Source organism: Pteronotus mesoamericanus, unplaced genomic scaffold (assembly GCF_021234165.1).
Source record: "Pteronotus mesoamericanus isolate MK-2021 breed Mesoamerican mustached bat unplaced genomic scaffold, CSHL_Meso_final contig_27, whole genome shotgun sequence".
NCBI lineage: Eukaryota > Metazoa > Chordata > Mammalia > Chiroptera > Mormoopidae > Pteronotus > Pteronotus mesoamericanus.
The window spans coordinates 19446641-19469606 of NW_026555115.1; the positions used below are offsets into that span (position 1 = coordinate 19446641).

At 48.1% G+C, this 22966-nt stretch overlaps 1 protein-coding gene across 1 annotated transcript in view; it reads right to left on the bottom strand.

Annotated features, from left to right (window-relative positions):
- WNT7A (Wnt family member 7A) overlaps nucleotides 1-22966 on the bottom strand; it is a 61294-nt gene that overhangs the window by 24221 nt on the left and 14107 nt on the right. Inside the window, exon 3 of the mRNA XM_054574951.1 lies at nucleotides 10956-11227. Within this exon, the coding sequence (XP_054430926.1) occupies nucleotides 10956-11227 (272 nt within the window). The remainder of the gene's footprint in view (nucleotides 1-10955; nucleotides 11228-22966) is intronic.

Consider the following 22966-nt stretch of genomic DNA (forward strand, 5'->3'; position numbering starts at 1 on the left):
TATGTGTACTCAGAGACACACACAGACAGACCCACATGCTACTGAGGGCTAAGAAGAGGTTGCATAGAGCGTAGGCTGCAGAGGCAGGGTGGCTGGAAGGGCATCCTGGCTCAGATGCTTTCTACCTGGGCAAGCTCAGTCCACTTCTTAACTACTTGTGCCTCTATTTTTCTCACCTGTAAAATGGGAGAGATGACAATAGTGCCTCGCCTGTGAGATCATTTATGGAGAGCACATGTTGTGTTGGGCCTGGAGAGGGGCACACAGAGCAGCTGAGCGCTGCTTTCATATTGCCCACGCCCCACTGGCCAGGGCTCGCCCCCCTCCCCCAGTGTCCTGGGAGGCCCTGAAATCAGGTGTGCCCTTATCCTGATGCAGCTGGGACTGCTCAGGAGTCTGGGACACTGCTTCAGTCACTGTCTGGACCTCAGCTGCTCAGCTGCAAAATGGAGTTAACATGGACCCCCAAAGCTTTTTGGGCTGATGGAGTGGGTTAACGCGGGTAGAAAGAGTGTGGGCACAGAGCAGGTGCTCACCAGTTCTGAGTAATGACTATTTGCCATCTCAAATGCACACTGCAAGGTGACAATTTAAAGAAGCTCTTACCCTTTGTCACGTAAGGACTCCTTTTTCAGGACATAACAGCACCTGGATTTCTCCCCACAGGACTAGCAAGTGTGCAGGATTAGGGGAAGTGACAGCAGCTGACTCCTGCCCAGTTCCTGCCCACACACCAGGCCATGCCCCTGTCTCCAGGGCCATTCCTGCTGGTCCCCTCCCCTGCCTTCCTCATCACCACTTGGGTCGCACCCCAACCCCACCTCATCCCAGCAGATTTGATAACACCCAGGAGTCCCAATACCCCTCCTGAGGACAAAGGCAGCAATTGTCCCCATGGCTGCCTTTTGACTTGGCCTCTCAGGGCTCCCCAGACTGCCCCTCCCCACTCAGGTTGGTTTCAAATGAGCCTCTGGCCACAGGAGCAGCAGCCACGCTGGGAACTCCTTCCAAGAGAGATCAGATGGTCACTATTTGAGACCCCCATCTCGGGCAGGCCAGGGGGTCAGGGAGGTGTAAAGATTTGCTCCCACCACTACAGAGACCTCCCCAGCTCCCCTTAATACAATAATAATGCCAATGTCTGCACCCACTGCACTCTAAGCTGGCAGATGCTGTCCAACCAAACCCACCTGTGACAATGGAACTGTCTAATATGGTAGCCGAGAGTCACTCAAATCATGGACTGAGCACCTGACTGTTTAATTTTATTTATCTGTGATTAATTTAAATTTCAGTAGCCACATGTGGCCTTTTGTGACTACACTGGACAGCTATAAGCACCCCACCTCACTGAGAGCACCTACCATATGCCAGGCTCCAGGCTGAGCTCTGGGAGACACCGAGGTAATTCACAGCTGCCTGATAGGACAAGGAGGACTTTGCAAGGGGAGAGGATGTAGCTTCCCAGGCTGCCTTCACCACGCTAAGCAGGCCCAGAAACTCCATTAAAAGAGGAGGTGCCCAAGGGCTCTGCACAGGTGTGGACACTCCTGGGCATGCCCCAGTCTGGGCAATTCCTCATCCAGTCCCACCCTGGACCCGCCATAATGGCCCAGGCCCCTCCCTGCTGGGAGAACCCTCCTCTTCACACAGCCAAGGTCCCTTCTGGCCCAGAAGTGTCCCCTCCCAGTCAGAGGACAGTGCCTGAGGACTCTCCTACGGCCACAGTGACCAGAGCAGGAGAGAACTCACAGCACCTGAGTAATCCACAAGCCCCAAATTGCTGGGTATCAGGGCCTTTTGGAGAATTGAAATGTCCAAGTTTTCCAAAACCTGGAATCTCAGCATCTTAGGATAACACCTTAGAATCACAGTATGGCAGAACTACGTGTGGGGATAAACACATCTGAGTCCAAGAATTACTGGAGCTGGTAAACCAGTTCCGTGGTTAAGAATGGAGTCTGGAGCTAGACTGCTTAGGTTCAGATCTCAGGGCGGCACCTGCCAGCTGTGTGGCTTTTGGGTGAGTTACTTAACCTCTCTGTTTCTCCATTTTTCCATTTATAAAATGGAGAGAACAGAGAATGCTAATCATTTAGGACTGCTGTGGGGATTAAATCAGTACATGTGTTTCAAGTGCTAGCATTAGAATCATGTCTTTATTCTCCAAGCAAATGCATGCCTGCCTTCCAGCTGATTTCACTTTCTGGTAGCAAGTTCTTTTTCACCAGACCTAAAACTTGCATCTTCCCAACCTACCTCTATTTCTTGAGTCCTGGTCCTATCTACTTCCACCCTCTAGCCCTTCAGTGACTGAGGCTGCCCCACTCCAGGCTGAGCGTCCTCTGGGCCTGCCCTAGGCTGCCCGTGTCCATCCTGTACGGCAGTGGGGAAATGGTCTCGGCAGCCCATCCAAAGCAGAGTGGGATACTGAGGACTGGGCTGCATAATGCTGCAAGATGTTTCTCTTGCCCTCTTCTTCATGGGAGATGCCGCTTCCCTATCTCTGCTCCCCACCACCATGGCCTCCCTACTTGCTACCTTCCTTCCCAGGCACGGTCCACTGGTATTACTGTGCCAACAATGATTGGCCGTGCTGGGCCCTTCCCTTGCTGTTTCATCAGAGAAAACTGCAAAAACCTTAGGACTCATGGGTGTCTTTTTTTTTTTTTTTTAAGGTTTATTTTATTCTCATTCGAGAGAGAGGGGAAGGGAGAGAGAGAGGAAAAAAAAAATCAATGTGAGAGAAACACTGATAGGCTGCCTCCTGCATACACCCCAATGGGGAATCAAGCCTGCAATCCAGGAATGTGCCCCGACTGGGAATCAAACCGGTGACCTTTAGGTTATGGAATGACATTCCAGCCAATGGAGTCACGCCAGAAAGGGCCATGGGTGTCTTCCATCTGGACCTGGGCTGCTTCCCCTGATCCCTCCTCAGCAGCTTCTGCTCCGGACATGTCCTGGCTTTTTCCTCCAATCACACACACCCTGGCCTACTCATCCCAGTGGGTGGTCCCTGATGGACTTCTCAGGCCCCACATCTGCACCTCATCCAGCCACAGGGAGCAGGAAGGGAGCCGAGCTGGGAGCTGGGCCCTAGGTGTGAATCCTGCTGCTCTGCTCTCTGGGTGCATGTGGCCTTGCCAAGGGCCCTCCATGTCTGATGTCAGCCTCTCATCAATTCAGTGGACCCAAGGAAGGAAGAGTCTCTTGTTCTAAAATGATTCTACAGTTCCCCTTGGCACTGTCCAGGAGCCGCTCTCCTCTGCAGGGCTGCAGGGCTGTTGAGAGTTGCCAGACTGAGCACATAAATAGACACACACACAAAACAAAACAAAACAAAACAAAACACCCTCAAATGTACACCTTTTACAAAAGTTATCTCAAAATGGAACCCTGAGCACACCATGTTAACTAAAATAAGGCAGTCACAGAAAGACAAATATTGTAGGATTCCACTCACATGAGGTCCCTACAGTAGTCTAATTCAGAGACAAAAACTGGAATGGTGGCTTCCAGGGGCAGGGATGAGGAACAGGGAGTTGGATTTGATGGGGACAGAGTTTCAGTTTGGGGAAGATGAAAAGAGTTCCGGAAACGGATGGTGGTGGTGGCTACGCGAAGTGAGTACATCTGATGCCACTGAAACGTTAGAATGCTAAGTTTTCTTTTTTTCGATCCTCACCAGAGCATATGTTTATTGATTTTAAAGAGAGAGAGAAACATCGATGTGAGAGAGAAACATCAATTGGTTGTCTCCCATATGTGCCCCAAACTGGGGGTCGAACCCAGAACCCAGGTATGTGCCCTGACCAGGAACTGAACCCGCAAGCTTCTGGTGGACAGAACGATGTTCCAACCAACTGAACCACCTGGCCAGGGCTAGGATGTTAAGATTTATGTTCTGTATATTTTAATAAATAAAAATTTAAAAGATATAAACCTTTGTTGGTTTTATAGTTAAAAAAACAGATAACAGGCTTAAATATAAAATGTAAAACTACAAACCTTTCAGAAAAAAGTATAGGAGAAAATCTTTGGGACCTAGGGCTGAGCAAAGAGTTCTTAGACAACACCAAAAACACTATCCATAAAAGGAAAAGTGGATAAACTGGACCTTATCAAAGCTAAGGATTTGCTCTGTAAAAGACCTCCTTGAAGAGGACTAAAAGACAAGCTCTAGACTGGGGGGAAAAATTGCAAACCATACGTCTGACAAAAGACTACCAACTAGAACATATAAAGAAATCTCAAAATTCAACAGTAACAACATAAACCATCTAATTAGAAAATGGGCATAAGATGTTAGCAGACATACATAGATGGCAAATAAGCATATAAGAAGATGTTCAACATCGTAAGCACTTAGGGAAATGCTACTTAAAACCACAGTAAGATATCACACACACCTATCAAAATGGCAGAAATAAAAAACAGTGACAACACCAAATACTGGTGAGGATGTCAAGAAACTGGATCAGTCATACATTGCTGATGGGAATGTAAAATGTCACGGCCACTCCAGAAAATAGTTTAGCACTTTAATTTAACTGAGACTACTGTTTTTGTTTGTTTGTTTGTGTAATCTGGCAACTGTATTCCTGGGAAATTCCCCAGGGTAAGAGCAGATATTTGTCATTTCATTCATGCGCTCACCAAATATTTCTTGAGGACTTACTATGTGCAAGACACTGTTCTAAGTATAGGGAAATGTATACCATCCCTCATGTTACTGCCATTGTGGTGGGAAAACACAGGCAATGAAAACATAAAAAGCTATGTTAAGTAAGATAATTTCATATGATGATAAGGGTTATATAGAAAACAAGGCAGGGTGATATACAGAGAGAGATGACATGGACATAGGGGAAGAGAGTCAGGAAGGGCCTTTGTTATGCAAAGATTTGTGGGAAGAGCACACCTGACAGAGAAAACAGCATGTGCAAGGGCCCTGAGGCAGGAAAAAGTTTGGTGGACTCCATGAGTGTGGAGGCTGCAAACAGGGTTGGCATCTATTTGTCCTAAGTACCCTGTGTCTTCCCCCAACACACATGTCAGCCCTGGAGGGCCCTTCTGACACCATAAGGTCCCACCATGGAAGAAATCAAGTCCATGGAAGGATGAGGTTTACCCAAAGCTGCCCCTGGTCCCAGTCCCTTAAGTTCTCGCTAGAGGCCTTTCCAATCGGGAAGGTGAGAACACACATCTGCTCCTGTATCTGGGGCAGAAACAGAGGTTATGGCGACCTAAGGAGTCCACCTCACAGCCTGGCCTGGTCAGCCAGCTTCAGGCCAGGCAGAGCCTGGCTCCCCAGGCCCTCAACGTACCACCACTGACCACTCTATCTGGTCAAATATGCAAGTGGCCCTCAGGACAGTGGAGAGAAGCATAGCTGAGCAAGCCTTATCAAGGCCCCACCCCAGCAGCCTGGCCGGGTCCCTGGTGTCCCCTGACTCACAGGCCTGCCTGCGGCCAAGGCAAGGTGGGAATCCAGCTCCTAGGAGCACCCAGACCAGACAGGGCAGGGCAGGAAGGGACAAGACCGGCACCTTCTATGAGCAAGAGGCTGGGCAGGGACTGGGAGGTGACTTCTCACTCAGGTGGAATTCCATCCCCCTGAGCTCACCTCCCTGGGAGCAAGCAGCACATTCCAGCAGGGGCCAGCCCTATCCCAGCTGGGCCCCAATCCCCAGGGTGGCCTCTCTTGAGCTCAGTTACCACACTCCCAGGAAGGGATTGCTAAGGGCCCTTCCCTCCCCCTGAGGCCCCCTGAGCTCCCCACATGCTTTACTCTCAGTGCACAGCAAGGCCTCAGTAGCTCACCAGTCCCCACGGGGCACCCAGGCACCCAGGGCAGTGGCCATACTGCTCAGCCAGATCACAGCAGAAAGGTGGTCTCCCAGCCTAGCTCTGGGGAGGCCAGACCCTCAATTTTTGCTACAGAGCACCCTGAGGGCCCAGGCACATATCCAAGTGGTCAGGAGCAAGGACAGCCAGCTAGTCCGGGGTAACTAAGGCTTAGTGTATATCAGTTCTGAATTCCATCCTTACTTGGGGCCTCAGTTTCCTCATTGTCAAATGGGAACTATGGCACATGGAGCACCCCCAACCCGCCACCCAACCATGTTTTTTTTAGAACTTAATGATTTTATACATCCTGTTACCTCTGCCTGAACTGCCCTTTTCTTTTCCACCTGTCTTGCCCACCTGGAGGACTCCTACTCATCCTTCAAAGCCCTTCTAATGGTCCTTCCTACTTCCCCTAGAGGTCTCCAGACTTCTCCCCAAGGAAAGCACTCCCTCCTCTGGGTTCTTCTGAGCCTTCCGTGTGGGATTTCCCCTGTGGCGTGAGCCCTGAACCATAATTTTTGCTCCTCTTATCTGACTCTTTCACTAGACCGACTTACCTTGAGGGCAAGAATCATGGTTTGCTCATCTCCTCACTGCCCAAAAGACTGGAAAGAAATCACTCAAAGCCACAACGATTCTACCATCCAACGGTTTCAACCCAGCACTTCTGATGTCTCTCTCCCTCCCAACCGAAGATCCTATGATTCCAAACCCCATATGTGAGAATGTGAACCTAATACTCTACGTTGCCAACATGAACAGTCTGTGATTTCAATCCAAAAATATTATGGCCCTTAAACTTCAATAGGGAGAAACTGTAATTTCTATCTTCTCACGTAGTCATTCTGAGTCGACCCTGCAGACCACACAATTGCATGAGACCATGAGGGGAGGAAAGGCTGGTGGGCCCACTGCGGTATCCCGCCTCCCCAGCCCCGTGGCCCACCGCCACAGGCCAGCACTTGGTTCTGCCAGTGGAAACTGGAGACCTGTGATGGCAGGATGCTCCCACAGCATTTACTCTCCCCCATCTGGAGGTGAGTCAGTGGGCTCCTCCGGGTTTCCCCTCACTGGGCCTGCCACCACCTCTGCCCCTCTGTGCACACACTGCATCCCCTCCCTGACTTCCCCTGCTTCCTCCTTTTCTCACACCAGCTGCCAACAAGCCCCAGAGCCTGTGGTCAGGTTGAGTCTTGTCTCCTCACAGCCAGAGTAAAGGAGCCAGTGATAAACACATCTGTGATCCTTTCCAAGACGCTCAGCCAGGAGCGGCTGCAGGCTGGCCTCTTTTCTCCTTTCGGTTCCCCACCTCTGCTGTGCATGTGTGTGGGGCCCACAGAAGCCTACGGTGGAGGAGGTTATGGGGTAGGTGTCCATGGCTTCAGATAAATGGCACGCAGCAGGATCCCAGGGCACCTCCTGTGTATGCCCTCACCTGGCCCTGACCAGTACCTGGGTTCCAGAGCAAATTGAGTGTCATAGTGCCCATTTGACAGATAGGGAAACTGAGGGCCCAAGTAGGGATGAGACTCAGAACTGATATACACTAAGCCTTATATACCCCGGGCTAGTTGGCGGTCCCTGTCCCTGGCCACTTAGATATATGTCTGGGCCTTCAGGGTGCCCTGTAGCAGAGAGGGCCAGACTGGGAGACCACCTTCCTGCTGTGATCTGGCTGAGCAGTAAGGCCACTGTCCTAGATGTCTGAGGGCCAGCGGGGACCGCACACCACAAAAAGGCCTGTGGTTGGTCAGGCCTTTTCCTCTGTACGGTAGGGAGTCCCAAATTCCAGTTCTTGGCTCTAGTTGAACTGCTGCCAAAGTTGCCACTCACAAGCATCCAGGATCCCCTCACAAACTAGAGGGGAGTTGGACAGGTGGAGATGATCCCCCCAGAGGGTTTCCCTGAGCTGGGAGGGCCCAGCCTGTGCTTAGTCTTCATCTCTGTCCCCAGGGCCTCACTCTGCCTTCCTGGAGTCAGTGTCTATGACTTCTGCCCTTCCCTGTTCCTGAACCATCAGTGGTTCCTCAGTGACCATAAGGTACTCAACCATTCACTTTCTACACATACAGAGCAACACTGTACGCCAGTCTTTGAGGTACAGCTCTGAATGAGACACATGCGGTCCCTGTGCCCTTCAAGCTTACAATCTGACGTGGAGCAAGGCAGGGGGGCAGCAAGCCCAGGAACAAGATGACATCTGAGAAAAGGCTAGGAATGAATTGAAAAGGAAGCTTGTCTGAGGAGGCCACATCTGAGCTGAAACCAGAAGAGCAGCCACAGAAAGATCTTGGAGGAGGGGGTGGGGGGAAATGAGGATCTCACTCACTGGACTGGTAGGCAACCTCGCAGGCTCTATGGCTACTGTTACCCTATCAGGGACTCACAGACCAGCCAGTCTGGGCCCCTGAACGTGTCCCCAAGCCCCCATCTCTGGGCCTTTGCCCCTACCTCCCCACACCACACCTGGGTTGCCTTCACTTCTCTTCCCTGCCTAACTAAACCTCACTCGTCTTTGAGGGTACACCTCTTCCAGGAAGCTCCTTAGGTTGGTCTTATGACATCTGACAGCATCCAGCATCTGCACCACCCTAGATATCCCTTGAACAGCAACCACAGCCCTCATGGCCCTGGAGCTGTGTGGCTTATGAAACCCTCTCCTACCTCATATACACTGAACCTCTCTTACCAGAAGCTAGGAATTCTCTTCTTTAATTCTCACAGTGGTCCTACCAGGTAGCCACAGATGAGGAAACTGAGGCTGGAAGAGGGTCCACTTGTCTGGTTTATTCCTGCCCCCAGGGACTGAGCACTTCAAGAGCAGGAGAGAGTCTGTGACCTGTGCCCTAGGCCCTAAGGAGTGATCGGACTACAAAGACCAGGAAGAATGAATAGCTGAACAATCTGGAGGGACAGCTGGTCCTGGGCAGGAGCTCCCAGCCACAGGACTCAACAGGGAGTGTCAGGGAGGGCCTAGCAATTTGCCCCAGGTCTTCATCCTGGGGCAAGCCAGGTGAGTGGCTCTGCTGGTATGACTCCTCCATGGACTCCCTGGAGGCTCTCACACACAGGATGTGGCCAGAGGCTGGAGAGGAGGAGGGAGGGCGGGCCACCTGAGGGCTGGAAGAAGCGCCAGCTTGTTCCTTCCCATATGTCTGCCATCAGGGGACCTTGCTCCCCTCCAAGGTGTGCAGGCTACTCCCCAACACCACTTACCAGACAGGCTCCTTCCTGCACGACAGGTTTCCAATGCTTGGAATTACAGCCACCCTGTGCTGAGGACTAATTGTGTGCCAGCCCTGAGGTAAGCTCTCTCCTGCCTTGTCTCCTCTGTCCTCACCTCAGCCCTGAGGACACTCCTGCCAGCTCTACTTCCTTCCTGGGAAGGAATGACTGACAAAGCTGAGATCTGAACCCAGGCAGCCAGTGTCAGTCCACAGGCAGCCTTCTGACCACCATGCCACAGCAGCATGTGGTGAACAAAGAATGCCAGCGTGAGAGCCAGACATGCTTGGCTCTTATTCTAGCATTGCTTATTAGCTGTGGGACCCTCGGCACATTATTTAACTACTCTGTGCCTCAGTTGCTTTGCCTGTAAAATGGGGATAATGATGCTATTGTTCTTAGAGATGCCTTGAGAATTAAGTGAATTGATATATCCAGAGCTAGAAGGCTACATGGCCCACAGACATGCTCTAGCAGAACAAGATCTGTGCCACTCAATACATCTGTCACCCAAGTGGCACAGCTCACAGCCCATACGTAGCCAGTAGATTTATATATTTGAGCCTCTGGAAATCGTTGTGTTTTTTTAACCTTTTCTACCAGTAACTATCAGTTTGAAATGCCAACACTTTTTAAAAAATGAAGTGATTGTACATAAAAACCTGAGTCTAAAAGGAGAATGTCTGCCTATAGTGGGCTGGTGTTCCTGCACAGCCACAATGGCTGGAGCCAAGTAGGTGGTCTGCATGCCTTGGTTCACCATGGCCTTGTGCATGCTTTCTTAGATCTTTGTCACTCTTTCTCCTGCTCAGCTCCCCTGGGCACCTGCATCTGTGGCCCCCAGTGATGTCAGCACAAGTAGCACAAGTCCTGTTGCTGCAGTGATATGTCTCGCATCCAGGCAGCAATAAGCCCTCTCTCTCCATCTGCCCTGTCTCACAGACACTTTGCTACAGAGCTCCAACCCAACATCTGAGCTTTTCCTCTCCAAAACGTACCTCCTGGGTCTGGGGGCTCCAGAATCGATTCTGAGTGCCTCAGCCTTCAAATGCACCTAAGAGCCCATACCCAACCTCAGGCCATAGCCCAAGGCACTGCCTGAGCCAGGCAACATGGACTTAGGTACCCCAAGATGACTGGTCAAGCTGCCTCTGCCCAAATACATCCTGGGATAAAGAGCTCACTTCTTTCTTGGTAACTCACTCTGTTTCTCATGGCTGTAGCTTGTCCTCACACTGGCTGGAGCTGCCTCTCTGGGATACCCCTTGCCGTGTGGACCCACACTCACTGGGCACCTGCAGACCCATCTGCTGCCTTGCCTTAGGACAGCCAGATTCTCATTGGTATGTGTCCAGCCCTCTCTCTATCTCAGCCATCTCCACTAGATATATCCTAGAACATCGCCAGCTCTCTTCCAACCTGAACTCAGAATCCAGGAGGATCTTTGGAGGCAATAAGAAGAGAATGGTCACCTCCTTTATTCTGAGCTACAGGTTTTGGCTGAGGTGATCAATGACATGTTAGCGGTCCTGCTCCATAGGGATGACTCCTACTGAACTGATCTCAACCCCTCCCCACAATCAGGGTTTTGTACAGCTGATCCGTGGACCCAAGGATAAGAGTTCACATACATCCCCATTTCCATCTTGCTGAATCACATCCAATTTGTTTTAACAGAGATTCGGTTATTCAACCTCTCTACTAACTGACAAGCTTCCTGACATACACTGGTCCTGACTGGCAGCAAATCGAAGACAGAACCAAGCTAAGGGTAGAGCTCTGAGGCTCATTACCGGAGACCCAACACCAATCCTTAAGAATAAGCTGTTTTGAAGCATCTCTGCCAGAGCTGCCAGCGCCCCTCCCTGGCTGCCTACCTTGCGGCCTGCCTCGTTATTGTGTAAGTTCATGAGAGTCCTGGCATTCTGCTTGATCTCCCGGGCATCCACAAAGACCTTGGCGAAGCCGATGCCGTAACGGATGTCGGCAGAGCAGCCACCCCACTTCCAGCCCTCGTCCCGGTGGTACTGGCCTTGCTTCTCCTTGTCGCAGCCACAGTCACTCAGGTTGCCCTGGGTGCAGGCAGCTGTGATGGCATGGGCCACACCGGCAGCTATGATGGCGTACGTGAAGGCAGCCTCCCGGCTCCCTGCAGGAGAAGAGTGGAAAGACTGGGGTCAGGTCCAGGTCATCCTGGGAGAAGACAGGGCCTCCATAAGAGGGTGGCTGAGCTCACTGCAACAACTCCACAAAGGGAGCACCCCTTCCTCACCTTCAAGAAACCTCCATCTCAGATTATGCTTGAGCACCCATGTCATGCACACACTCACTGCATGTCCTTAGGGAGCTGACAGGGCAGGAGAGGAAGAAGACAGCGGGTTCGCTGCCAGGCTCTGGCAGGCCGGAGGAGGGCCCCTCTGTGGATTGTCACCCATCTCCATCACACTCAGATTAGTGGTATAAAATGCACGTCACAACGCTCACAGAACCTGGCCACAGGCCGCAAAGCAATATTTCTTCCCCACCTGCAGCCTGCACAGTCTTTAAGCCAGAAGCCGAGGCTTAAATCTCAGGGGCCTCAGTCTCTCGTCTGTGACTTTCAGCCAGTGATAAGCCCTCACTGTGTCTCAGTGCTCAGATGCATAATGGGAACTCTGCAACAGTACTTTTTTCATGGAGAGGACAGAGAACAATAACAGTTTGTTCTATAAGAATGGTTTTAAGAGTGTTGTCATCAGAAGAGTTGTAGATATATTTCAAAGAAGAACTGGTGATTTTTATAAAGTCTGAGTACTGAACGAAGGAGCAACTGTACAAATTATACTCTGGAGGAAAGGGAAGGTCTCAGTGAAACTTGTATGACTTTTCCATTTCTGTGCCATCAAATATAGGCTAAAATATCTATATTAATTCTCTGTTTAAATGGAAACAGTTGAAACCAGGTAAAGATACAACAAAGAAAGAGAACTACAGGCCAATATCTCTGATGAACATAGATGCTAAAATCCTCAACAAAATATTAGCAAACCAGATGCAGCAATACATTAAAAAGACCATACACCATGATCAAGTTGGATTTATTCCAGGGATGCAAGGATGGTACAATATTCACAAATCAATAAATGTGATATATCACAAAAAATGAAAGACAAAAATCACAGTATCTTATCAATAGATGCAGAAAAAGCATTTGATAAAATCCAGCATTCATTTATGATTAAAAAATAAAAAACAGCAAAATGGGAGTAGAGGGGGCATACCTCAACATAATACAGGCCATATACAAAAAACCTCCTGCCAACATCATACTCAATGGGCAAAAACTAAAACCGTTTCCCCTGAGATCAGGGACAAGACAGTGGTGTCCATTTTCACTACTCTTATTCAATACAGTGCTGGAAGTCCTAGCCACAGTGCTTGGACAAGAAGAAATAAAAGGCATTCAAAGTGGGAAGGAAGAAGTAAAATCGTCATTATATTCAGATGACAAGACATTGTACATAGAAAACCCTATAGGCTCCACTAAAAACTACTCAACCTAATAAATTCAGCAAAGTAGTGGGGTACAAAGTCAATATTCAGAAATTGATGGCATTTTTGTACATCAATATGAACTATCAGTAAGAGAAACTAAGAAAACAGCCCCATTTACTATTTCAACAATAACAACAAAATAATAAAGTACCTAGGAATAAATTTAACCAGGGAGATAGAAGACCTATACTCAGACAACTATAAGGCAGTGAAGAAAAAAATTGAGGAAGGTACAAATAAGTGGAAGCATATCCCATGTTCATAGATTGGAAGAATTAACATCATTAAAATGTCCATACTACTCAAAGCAATCTATAGAGTCAATGAAATCTATGAAAATACCAATGGCATATTTCACAGATCTAGAACAAATATTTCAAAAGTTTATATGAAACCAAAAAGACACCAAATAGCTTCAGCAACCTTGAGAAGGATAATAATACCTGATATCAAACTATACTACAAGGCCACTGTAATCAAAATGATCTGGTACTGGCATAAGAACAGACACATAGATCAATGAAACAGAATAAAGAGCCCAGAAACAAATCCATATCTTTATGGGCAATTATTTAACAAAGGAGACAAGAGCATACAATGGAGTAAAGACAGTCTTTTCAATAAATAGGATTGGGAGAACTGGACTGGTACATGCCAAAAAATGAAACTAGACCACTAACTTACACCATACACCAGAATAAACTCAAAATGGACAAAAGGCTTAAATACAAGTCATGATACCATAAAAATCCTAGAGGAAAACATAGGCAGCAACATTTCAGGTATCTCGTGTAGCAACATTTTCACTGATACATCCTCTGGGATGGGGAAATAAAGGGGAAAATAAACAAACAGGACTGTATCAAAATAAAAAGCTTCTGCACAGCTAAAGGAACCATCGTCAAAATGTAAAGGGAACCAAATGTATGGGAGAACATGTTTGCCAATGACACATTGAACAAGGGTTTATTCTCCAAAATATATTCCAAAATATATAAAAAACATATAACAACTCAACACCAGGAAGACAATCAATCCAATTAAAGAATGGGCAAAGGACCTGAACAGACACTTCTCCAAGGACATACAGAGGGCATAAGAAATGATGCTCAAAATCACTAGTCATCAGAGAGATGCAAATTAAAACCACTATGAGATATCACCTCACACCTGTCAAAATGGCTATCATTAATAAATTAATAAACAAGTGTTGGAGAAGTTTTGGAGAAAAGGGAACTCTAGTGCACTGTTTGCAGGAATGCAGGCTGATGCAGCCACTGTGGAAAACAGTATGGAATTTCCTCAAAAAACTAAAAATGGATCTGCCTCTTGACCCAGCAATTGCACTGCCAGGAATATACCCTAAGAATCCCAAAACACCAATTCAAAAGAATTTATGCACCCCACTATTTATAGCAGGGCTATTTACAATAGCCAAGATTTAGGAACAGCCTAAGTGCCCATCAGTAGGGTAGTGGATAAAAAAGCTGTGGTATATTTACACAATAGAATATTATACAGCAGTAAAAAGAAGGATTTCCTACCATTTGCAACAGCATGGATGGGCTTGGAGACTATTATACTAAGTGAAATAAGCCAGTTGGTGAACGACAAATACCATGTGATCTCACTTATAAGTGGAATGTAATGAGCAAAATAAACTAATGAGAAAAACAGAGCCAGAGGCATAGAATCAGGAACTGTCTGACAGCAGTAAGAGGGGAAGGAGGGAATAAAGACTGAATAAAAGAAGATGAAGGGATTAGTCAAAGAACATAAAAGAACCCATGGACATGGACAATGGGGTGGGGATGGACTATGGGTGGAGGGGGACAAAGGGGGAAAAGTGGGACAATTGAGATAGCATAAACAATAAAATACCTAAAAAATAAAAATAAATGGAAACTGTTGGTCTCCTTGACCCAAAATGAAAGGGCTGATATTTTAAGTTGATGATTTTATTATAAATTATTCCATCTTAACTTTTAAAATTTCATTGAATGCTTTTCTCATTAAATGTTCAAAAAATAAAAAATAGAAGTTAAACTTTTTTTACCAGTCTCAGTTCTGTGCCTGGCACAGGAGCTCTTGTTCTCTGTTGGCCCTATTACTACTGCTGTGTGCCACCTGCCATGTACAGGTTCATCCTTTCCTCCTTGCTAGACTGCGAGCATCTCTGAAGAAGGCTAGGACATGGCGCTTTCACATCTGCATCTTCAGGCCTCGGTCAAACACAGAAGTCAGGGGCTAGGGAACGGGGTGAGGGAGGAGCGGACTGCTCACAATCAGGGTGGAAAAAGACAGGTACATCAACAGGAAAGTTTAGTAGGGAGTCTGAGGAGGTCTTCCCAGCTATTTGAACTTGGCCCTGCCGGAGGGTGCTGGGGCTTTTAGTGGGAGTGGAAGTGTCCTGAGCTAGTCAGGGTGCAGGACTGCTGCCACCCACACTCTTATCCTCCCTGGGCCTCTGTCTCTACACCTGCAAAATGGTTCACAGCAGTATCTACTGTACAGAATGGAGATGAACCAAGGCAGTCTGCAGGAAGCCCTATGTGCAGTGTGAACCCCGGTGAGCAGTTAGCAAGTTCACTCCCAGAGCCAGGGCAGGTGGGGCTCAGGGCAGGCAGCCTATTGGAAAAGGCCCCTGAGCTCAGAGCAAGCCGATGAAGCAGCACTGACCAAGCATGACAGGTGGGGAGAAGTGTTTAAAGATGTTGGGATAAAGATGTCTTAAGCAGTTGGAGAGGAGGGGGATAAGGCAACCTCCAAGTTGCTTTGAGGCCCAGGTTACTCTGACCCACAGTCAGACACATCCTTCTCCTGACCCACCCATCATCTACTTCATGGCCTCCCTCACCTGGGTTGCTAAGACACAAACAACCCGTATGCCCCTCCCCTCACCCCAACCCCCACTCCCCACCCTGCACACATGTAAGCCTGTTCACCTGTGGACTGGACGGCTTCCCTGTGCCAGGGACCAGTTTGTTCTGACCTTCTATGCCAGTCCGGCCACAGCACCACTGTTAAAACAAAGGCTCAAATTCCAGCTCTGCCACACAGCTGCCAGGGCCCTGAAGTTGTACACATTCTCATATTGGTATTACAAACCACATGTATGTGACATATGCCTGAAAGTGGACTGGGACAGAGCCACATTTACGGGGACATCCACCGGTTGGACATGCACACGGGTCTGACAATTCAGCAGGCTGGGCATCTGACAATATTTTTAAACTAAATTAAGAAATGGGGCACAAGACCTACCAATGCTTGTCTGGGCCCCCAGGAAGGCAAGGGAAACTGCTGGGGCCATGTGATGAAGACAGAACTGACCAGGTAGAAACACAGTGGCCACACCCTGCTGCTGGGCTCTGCAAAGGAGGGAGCTTTGAAATTTAAAGTCATGAGGGCAAGAGACTAGGCCTCAATTCTCACCGAATAGAACATTGGAAAAGAGCACTTAATGGACAGGCTTCCAGGGAGAGTGAAAGGCAGACTGAAAGAATCTGCCCCCCCCCCCCCCCCCCCGCCGCCAACAAAGCTGGGCAACAGGAAGGTGGGTCTGACTTGGCCAGAACAGGAGGTGGGAGAGTGAATGGTAGACAACCAGAATCTCCTGGGATATGTAACCTCATTCTTGCTTCTGCACAGATTTAAGGCTTAAATTTATTCCCTTGCATGTAAAGGGAGGCCTCTCTGAGCATCCATTGCCTTATGTGTTAGTATCCACTATCCTGTAGAAAATAGATATTGACTAAAAAAACAGTAGTATTATTATGATTATAATGGATGCAGTTACAGACACTGTTAGAAGGTACAGAGAGAGACTTCCCCTGCTTTAGTCTTCTCCATAACCTGCCTTCTATTTTAGACTTATTTGTCTGCTGTCTGTTTCTCCCACCATACCTACCACTTCTGCTGCTCCTCTAGAATATAATTTCCTTAAAGGCGAGCACTTTGTCGTGTTCCCTGTTTTGCACTCAGTAAATACTTGTCAAATGAATGAATGAATGAATGAATGAAAGCTCCAAACAGTGGCCAAAATCATATGACCTTTATTTAGTGCTTCCATGTGGGTGCTTTGGAAAGTACGTTCACACGTTCCTAAGGAGAGCAACCCAGCTGAGGTTCAGAGAGGCTCCGCCAGGGTGCAGGGTCATGATGAACTCCAGCCCATTCATCATGACTGACCTCAGGGTGTAGCCAGAGGCTTGGGGTTTTGGTTTTGTTTCGGGGTGTGGGAGAAGGGTGGAAAGGAAGTAACATTTGTTGAACACCAGACAGACCCACATTTGGCTCTGTGTGTTGTATTACACAACAGCCCCATTGGAGAGACACCATTTCTCCACAGTTTTATAGGTGAGGAAACTGAGGCTCTGAGAAAAAATGTGATTCACTAAGGCCACACACCTAGAAACCGGCCAGAACTGGGATTCTAGGCCCAAGTTGCCAATGTCCTTCCTCAGTCCTAGCTACCTCCCTTCCTGGCTGCTTGCTGCATCTGACTGCTTGCCCTTCCTTTGGCTTAAGGTATTGACTCTTATCAAAATGCCTTTATTTCTGTCAAGAGATGCCACTCAGTTGTTACTAGTTAAGACTTAACAATAAATAATTTTTAGGACCCCATTAAAGCAGATGAGCTTGCTAAGCCAAGAACAGGGTTTGATGGCAGGGAAAAGGTAGAAATTGACCCCAGAATCTTAAAATCCCACACTCTCAGGGTGTGAAACTACATTGAGATCTCCAGCCATCTATACCTTCTTCACTGCTCCCCCAAGATGACTAACAACTCCTTATTTCATGTGTAGGGAGACTGAGGCTCAGAGAAGTAACTTGCCCAGGCAGATTCATGATGCAAACCCAGAGGCCACATGCAGTCTCTAACAACCCCAGGGGACTCTCCCAGACCCTGACCATGCTCAGTGTTTGAAGAAGGATCACTCCCTTAGCCTGGGAATGACCCCCCCGACCCCCGCTGCCAAGTTGGGTGATTTCCTGAATGCCCATCTCATTTGTCTCTTGCAAGATATCTGTTGAGGATGGTTCAAAGACATTTGTTCTATTATGCAGAAATGGAGTGAGACAAAGTACCCAATGGCCCATACTTCATAATAAGCATAGCGAAGTCATGAAATCGCTTACTATTTGCCAGGCTCTGTTCTAAGCACTCAGTATAGATCAACTCACTTAATCCTGCAACAGTGCTATGAGATGTGAGCCATTATTATCTACATTTTACAGGTGTAGAAATTGAGGCCCAGAGAGATGATGTAACCTGACAATGATTTTAACTTTGTCAGCCCAGCTCCAGCATTTGAGCTACTTTCTACCTCAAGGGTATGATATCCACTCCAGTCTTACTGACCCCAGTCTAGGCTCTTTCCTGGATCTACCCCAGGGGGCTGTTGACACAGGGCTTGGCCATCACTGACCACATGCCCTCTAGGAACAGACCCCCCCCCACCGCCCTGACCATCCACCTTTACCTCTAGCCCATGAACAGAGAAAGAACCTGCAGCAAAGTCAGCCCTCCCCTTGGAGGGATTTAGACATACCTTGACTTTGTGGAGGACAGACAGGGAGATCAAATCACTCAACAGCAGCTGAGGGCTCTGAAGAATGCAAAACAGGACAGCATCTGAGTAGGAGGCATCAGGTGTGGTAACTTTTGACCATGGAGGAGCCAGCTATGAGGCTATCTGTGCAGGGAGAGAGGGCTCCAGGCCCAGGGCAGACTGTTTGATGTTGGCCCTGGCATGGTGTAGCCTGTGGTGGGAGCAGGAGAGCTAGGGAGTGTGGGCGTAGCTGAAGCTATAAAGAGGGCAGTGGCAGGTCCTGCTGGCCCCCACCATCCTGCCCTGGGCAGAGGTCCTGATGTCCCTGGAATCAGAGATCAGACTCCCAGAGCCACAGACATGAAGCCCATGGTTCCTCCTGGAACGACAGGTCCAAGGCAGTCAGGAGACTCTCCCAAAGTCTCCAGTGACTCGGTAAGATGAGGAGAATTGGAACCAGGGTCTCCTGGTTCCCAGTATGGAATCCCCACCCTCGTCTCCATCACATCCTCCATAATTCTCAATCCACCCCTATTTCCAAGTAAAAGCTCTGGTGGCTTCAGCTCAGAGCTCGAATAAAATGGAACTTGTTAGTCCCTCCCCTCTGCACCTTATTCAGCTGGGTGACCCTGAGCAAGGCCTCTGCCTCCCCTGAGTCTCAGCTTCCCCGTTTGTGAAATGGGAACGACCAGGAGGACACTTCCAGGTTGCCCTGGAGATTCAATGAAACTCTTGTGTAAAAAGCCTAGGCCTCCAGAAGTTGCCCGGTAAAGATCTGTATTATCACTGAGATGAAAATGAGGAGCCCAACTGACGCCCTCCACACATTCCAGCTCTATTACAATCCTGGCGGGTACAGAGGAAATAAACTGATGTCCAGGCCTGCCCGAAAGATTCCATTGCACCGCCCTGTGCAGCCACTGTAAATGGTTTGCACCGGAATATTATCAGGGTGTATTTACGGTATCTTACTGGAAACCACAAAGTGCATTGTATTTTTTTCTTTTTCTATTTAAAGCCAATGGGTCAGAGAGTGAGCAATCTGCAATGACACAAGCTAAAATATATGATGATTTGGAAAATATACAGATGGAAAAAGGTTGCTTTTGCCAGCCCTGTGGCACGGCAGTTCACAGCCCTACTGGCCTCAGAATGCCACATCTGGCTGTCTCCATCCAAAGGAACTAGAGAACCTCTCAATGAACAAACAGGGAAAGTGGAGAAGCAGGGAATATGTGTCTGGGCTCAACCTGGTTCAGGCAATGAGCCACCAGAGATGGGACCTGGGGGAGGGCCACATGAGGGCCCACAGCCTTCACCCTTCCCTCCTACCTGGGTTCTGTCCAAGGGTCTCTCTTTCCACCAAGCAAGGCAGAGAGCACTGCTGACCTCCCATCAAGGGTCAACATCTGCTCCTTCCTGCCTCCATGCCTTCACACATTTTGTTCCTTCAGCCTAGAAATGCCCTTCCTCTCCCATCTGCCTGATAACAGAAAATGTAGCCCAGTGGTTTCAGAGCAGGGCCCTGGAGACTGATAAACCTGGGTTAACATCCTGGTTCTGCTTCCCAGTGGCTGGATCTTGAGTGAATTAACTGACCTCTCAAGGCCTCAGTTTCCTTATTTGTAAAATGGGAATAATAAAATGCCTGCCTCCTAAAGCTTTGTGGAATAAATAAACCAAAGCACATGACATGCCCTTACAATACCTGGTAAGGGATTAATAAGCAGTAGCTCTTATTAGGTACATTATTGGTTAACCATGCCCATCAGGACACAGCTCCAATGTCCCTTTTCTGAGAGACCTTCCTAATGTTCTCTCCCTCTGCTCGTGGCCCAGCACCTTAGCCATTTGTATTTTGCATTGAATTAAATGTTCAATCTCTTCCCACTAGGTTGTGGTAACCTGGATTATATATCTGCAAAGCCTCAACAGTTGAATGAATGAATGACTGTGGATGTAAGAGAGAGAGAGAGAGAGAGAGAGAGAGAGAGAGAGTGTGTGTGTGTGTGTGTGTACACTATATGAAAACTGGACTTATCTCAAAAATAGTGTCAGGAGAAATAAAACCCAGGATGATAAAAGGTTTGCAAAAATACAAATGAGAGAACATGTCCTTTGTTAGCTGTGCTCTAAACAAGAATAGGGAAAGAAAAGGTCTTTGCTTAGGCAGGATGGCTCATTGTTAAGAAATGGCAGAGAGAATACGGAGCTGGCCCCGCCCCTCACTTCCTTCTCTCTTGCTGGAACGGTCTTCCCATCCATCCCTCTGAGCAGTCCTTAGCTCACCGGGTATGTACTCCATCCACTCTCACAGCCCCAGGGGGGTAAAAAGATGGATTTGTGCATGGCATGCAGATACCCAGACGAGGCATCCTAGGCCCACCACTCACCCCAGGCAGAGAGAGGGGAGCTGCTGAAGTGACTGCTCAAGAGAAGTGGTGACAAATGTGACAGGAGAAGAAGCCCAGCAATGTACCAGAGTTACCCGGTCTGTAGAGGAGGGTGGCCCCCAGAGCTGAATCCTAGGTCATCTGTGCCCATCCCTGGAAAAATTCTGGCAGGGCAGCACCAAACAGGAGGTCATGAGTATTTGGGAAAGAACGCAGCTGTCCCCAGGAGCACACATCAGGAAATCACCATTTCTTTGTTGACAATAATGCTAGAGACAGAGCAAATCTCTATATGTGCTAAGAATTTGATTATCTTCCCACTTCCTGTCCTCGCCTGAGACAGGGGAGAGAAACTCCTCCAACAGTTCTCCTCCCAAGCAACCCCCCGAGTCTTGAACATAAAACCCTGCAGCTTGACTGTCCCTACCTCTCTCTCCAGCCTCCTTCTGCTTTCCCTACCCCACATCCTGCAGTGCAGGTGCCTGATGACACTGGCCCCCTGGCCCCCAGCTAGATCACACCTGGGAACTTTCCTTGGCTGCTCCTCCCCTGCCATTCTCTTACTCTCCTGGGTTGTGTGCCAGCGCCCCCCATTCCAGGTGAGCCCTGAAGGCAGCCTTCCATGCTCCAGTCCACCTGCTCATCCACCCGGGGCCCTCTTCTTTTCTACCAGATCCCAGAGCACATTGCAGCCCTGACCTTGTGGTCTCTCCGTGCCAGTCAGTGGGCCCTGAGGGATTCATTAGCTGTTTACCACTCAGAAGATTCTCATTAATATCTATGGGACAGATTAATAAATAAATGGGTGGACACGTAGGGTGGGGGGGGCATGGTGTGTGATCCCATGAACATTAATTTATACAAATTCAAGGAAGTGCACATAGGGAAAAAATGAATTCAAATACTGTCTGTGTGGGAATATAAATTGGTGCAACCACTATAGAAAAGAGTATGGAAGTTTCTCAAAAAATCAACGCTAGAATTACCCTATGTCCAAAAAATCCTACTCTGGGTATATATCTGAAGAAAATGAAATCACTATCTTGAAGAGATATCTGCACTCCTATGTTGTGCAGCATTATTGATAATAACCAAGACACTGAAACAACCTAAGTGTCTACTGAAGAATGAACAGATAAAAAAGAGGTGGTACATATGAGCAACGGTATATTACTCAGCCATAAAAAAAAAAAGAATGAAATCTTGACATTTGAAGCAACACAGATGGACCTTGAGGACATTATGTTAAGTGAGATAAGTCATACAGAGAAAGACAAATACCATAAGATCTCACTTATATGTGGAATCTTAAAAAAACTCAAAAAATACTATATATACATTTTTTTGGATGCGTGTTCTTCATTCTCTATACCACTGTACACATACATGTTATACATTCACATGAATGTTTTACTGTACTTGTATATAAAACCAGGTATTCTGAGTTTTGTGGCTTAAGGTACTTTAAAGGGTAATATTGACTAGAATTACATTTCACCATCCACAGCAATGTCAGAAGCTAGCATGTACCTATGCTGTGGCCTTGGGGAAAGACGTTGGACTTGGGAGTGAATGAATATATTTTGGTTGATTCCAGTTAGTGCAAAACCCACACGACAAGCACAGTTGGTCACCCTGTGAAGGTCTCCAGAGCAATGTTTCCTGATGTGGTTGCCTCTTAGCTCCACCAGAGCGGAGTAGACCATCCAGGGGGAGCTGCTCAAGCTGCTCTCTTGTCTGCAAGACTTTTCAGAACCTTTAATTTGCTGGTGGAAACTCTGGCTCTCTTGGGCGGGGAGTATAGTGCTCTGAGTTCACAAATTTATCATCCCAGGAACCCCCCTTCCTTCCCCAGGGAAGCTGGTGGGGGTGGAGAGAGTGGAGACTAGTGTTCTGCTGAACAGACCCTGGGAACAGATCCTCTGAGTCATGCCATTGCAGAGGGGTCTTCCCTAGGGCTCGATTTAGTCAACACTTTTATCCCATCAGAAGGCAATCTAGAGTGAAAGGGAGAGCTAACAGAACGCTAGGCTAAAATGGCTAAACGTGAAACTATGCAGGAATGAATGTTCATCTTGTATTTTGGGTCAGAAATGAAAAGTCTTTACTCACACAACAGAGAGGACAGAGTGAACAGAGTGTTTCCTGCGTGTGACGTGCCACCAGACCTGGGAGTCCTCAAGGGCTCAGAACAACTGTTGGCACATTGAGCATAGAGAAGCTGAACTGCCTAGGAGCCAAGAATTTCTGCATGTGTTTCCTGAGCACCTACTGTGGTCCAGGAGAACATGACCAACAGCCCCTGGCTCCACAAACTTCCCCATGTCTGGTATGAAGACTGATGCTGGACACATTATTACAAAGTAAGCAAAGTCACTTCTGAAAGAGGTAAGTACTATAAAAGCA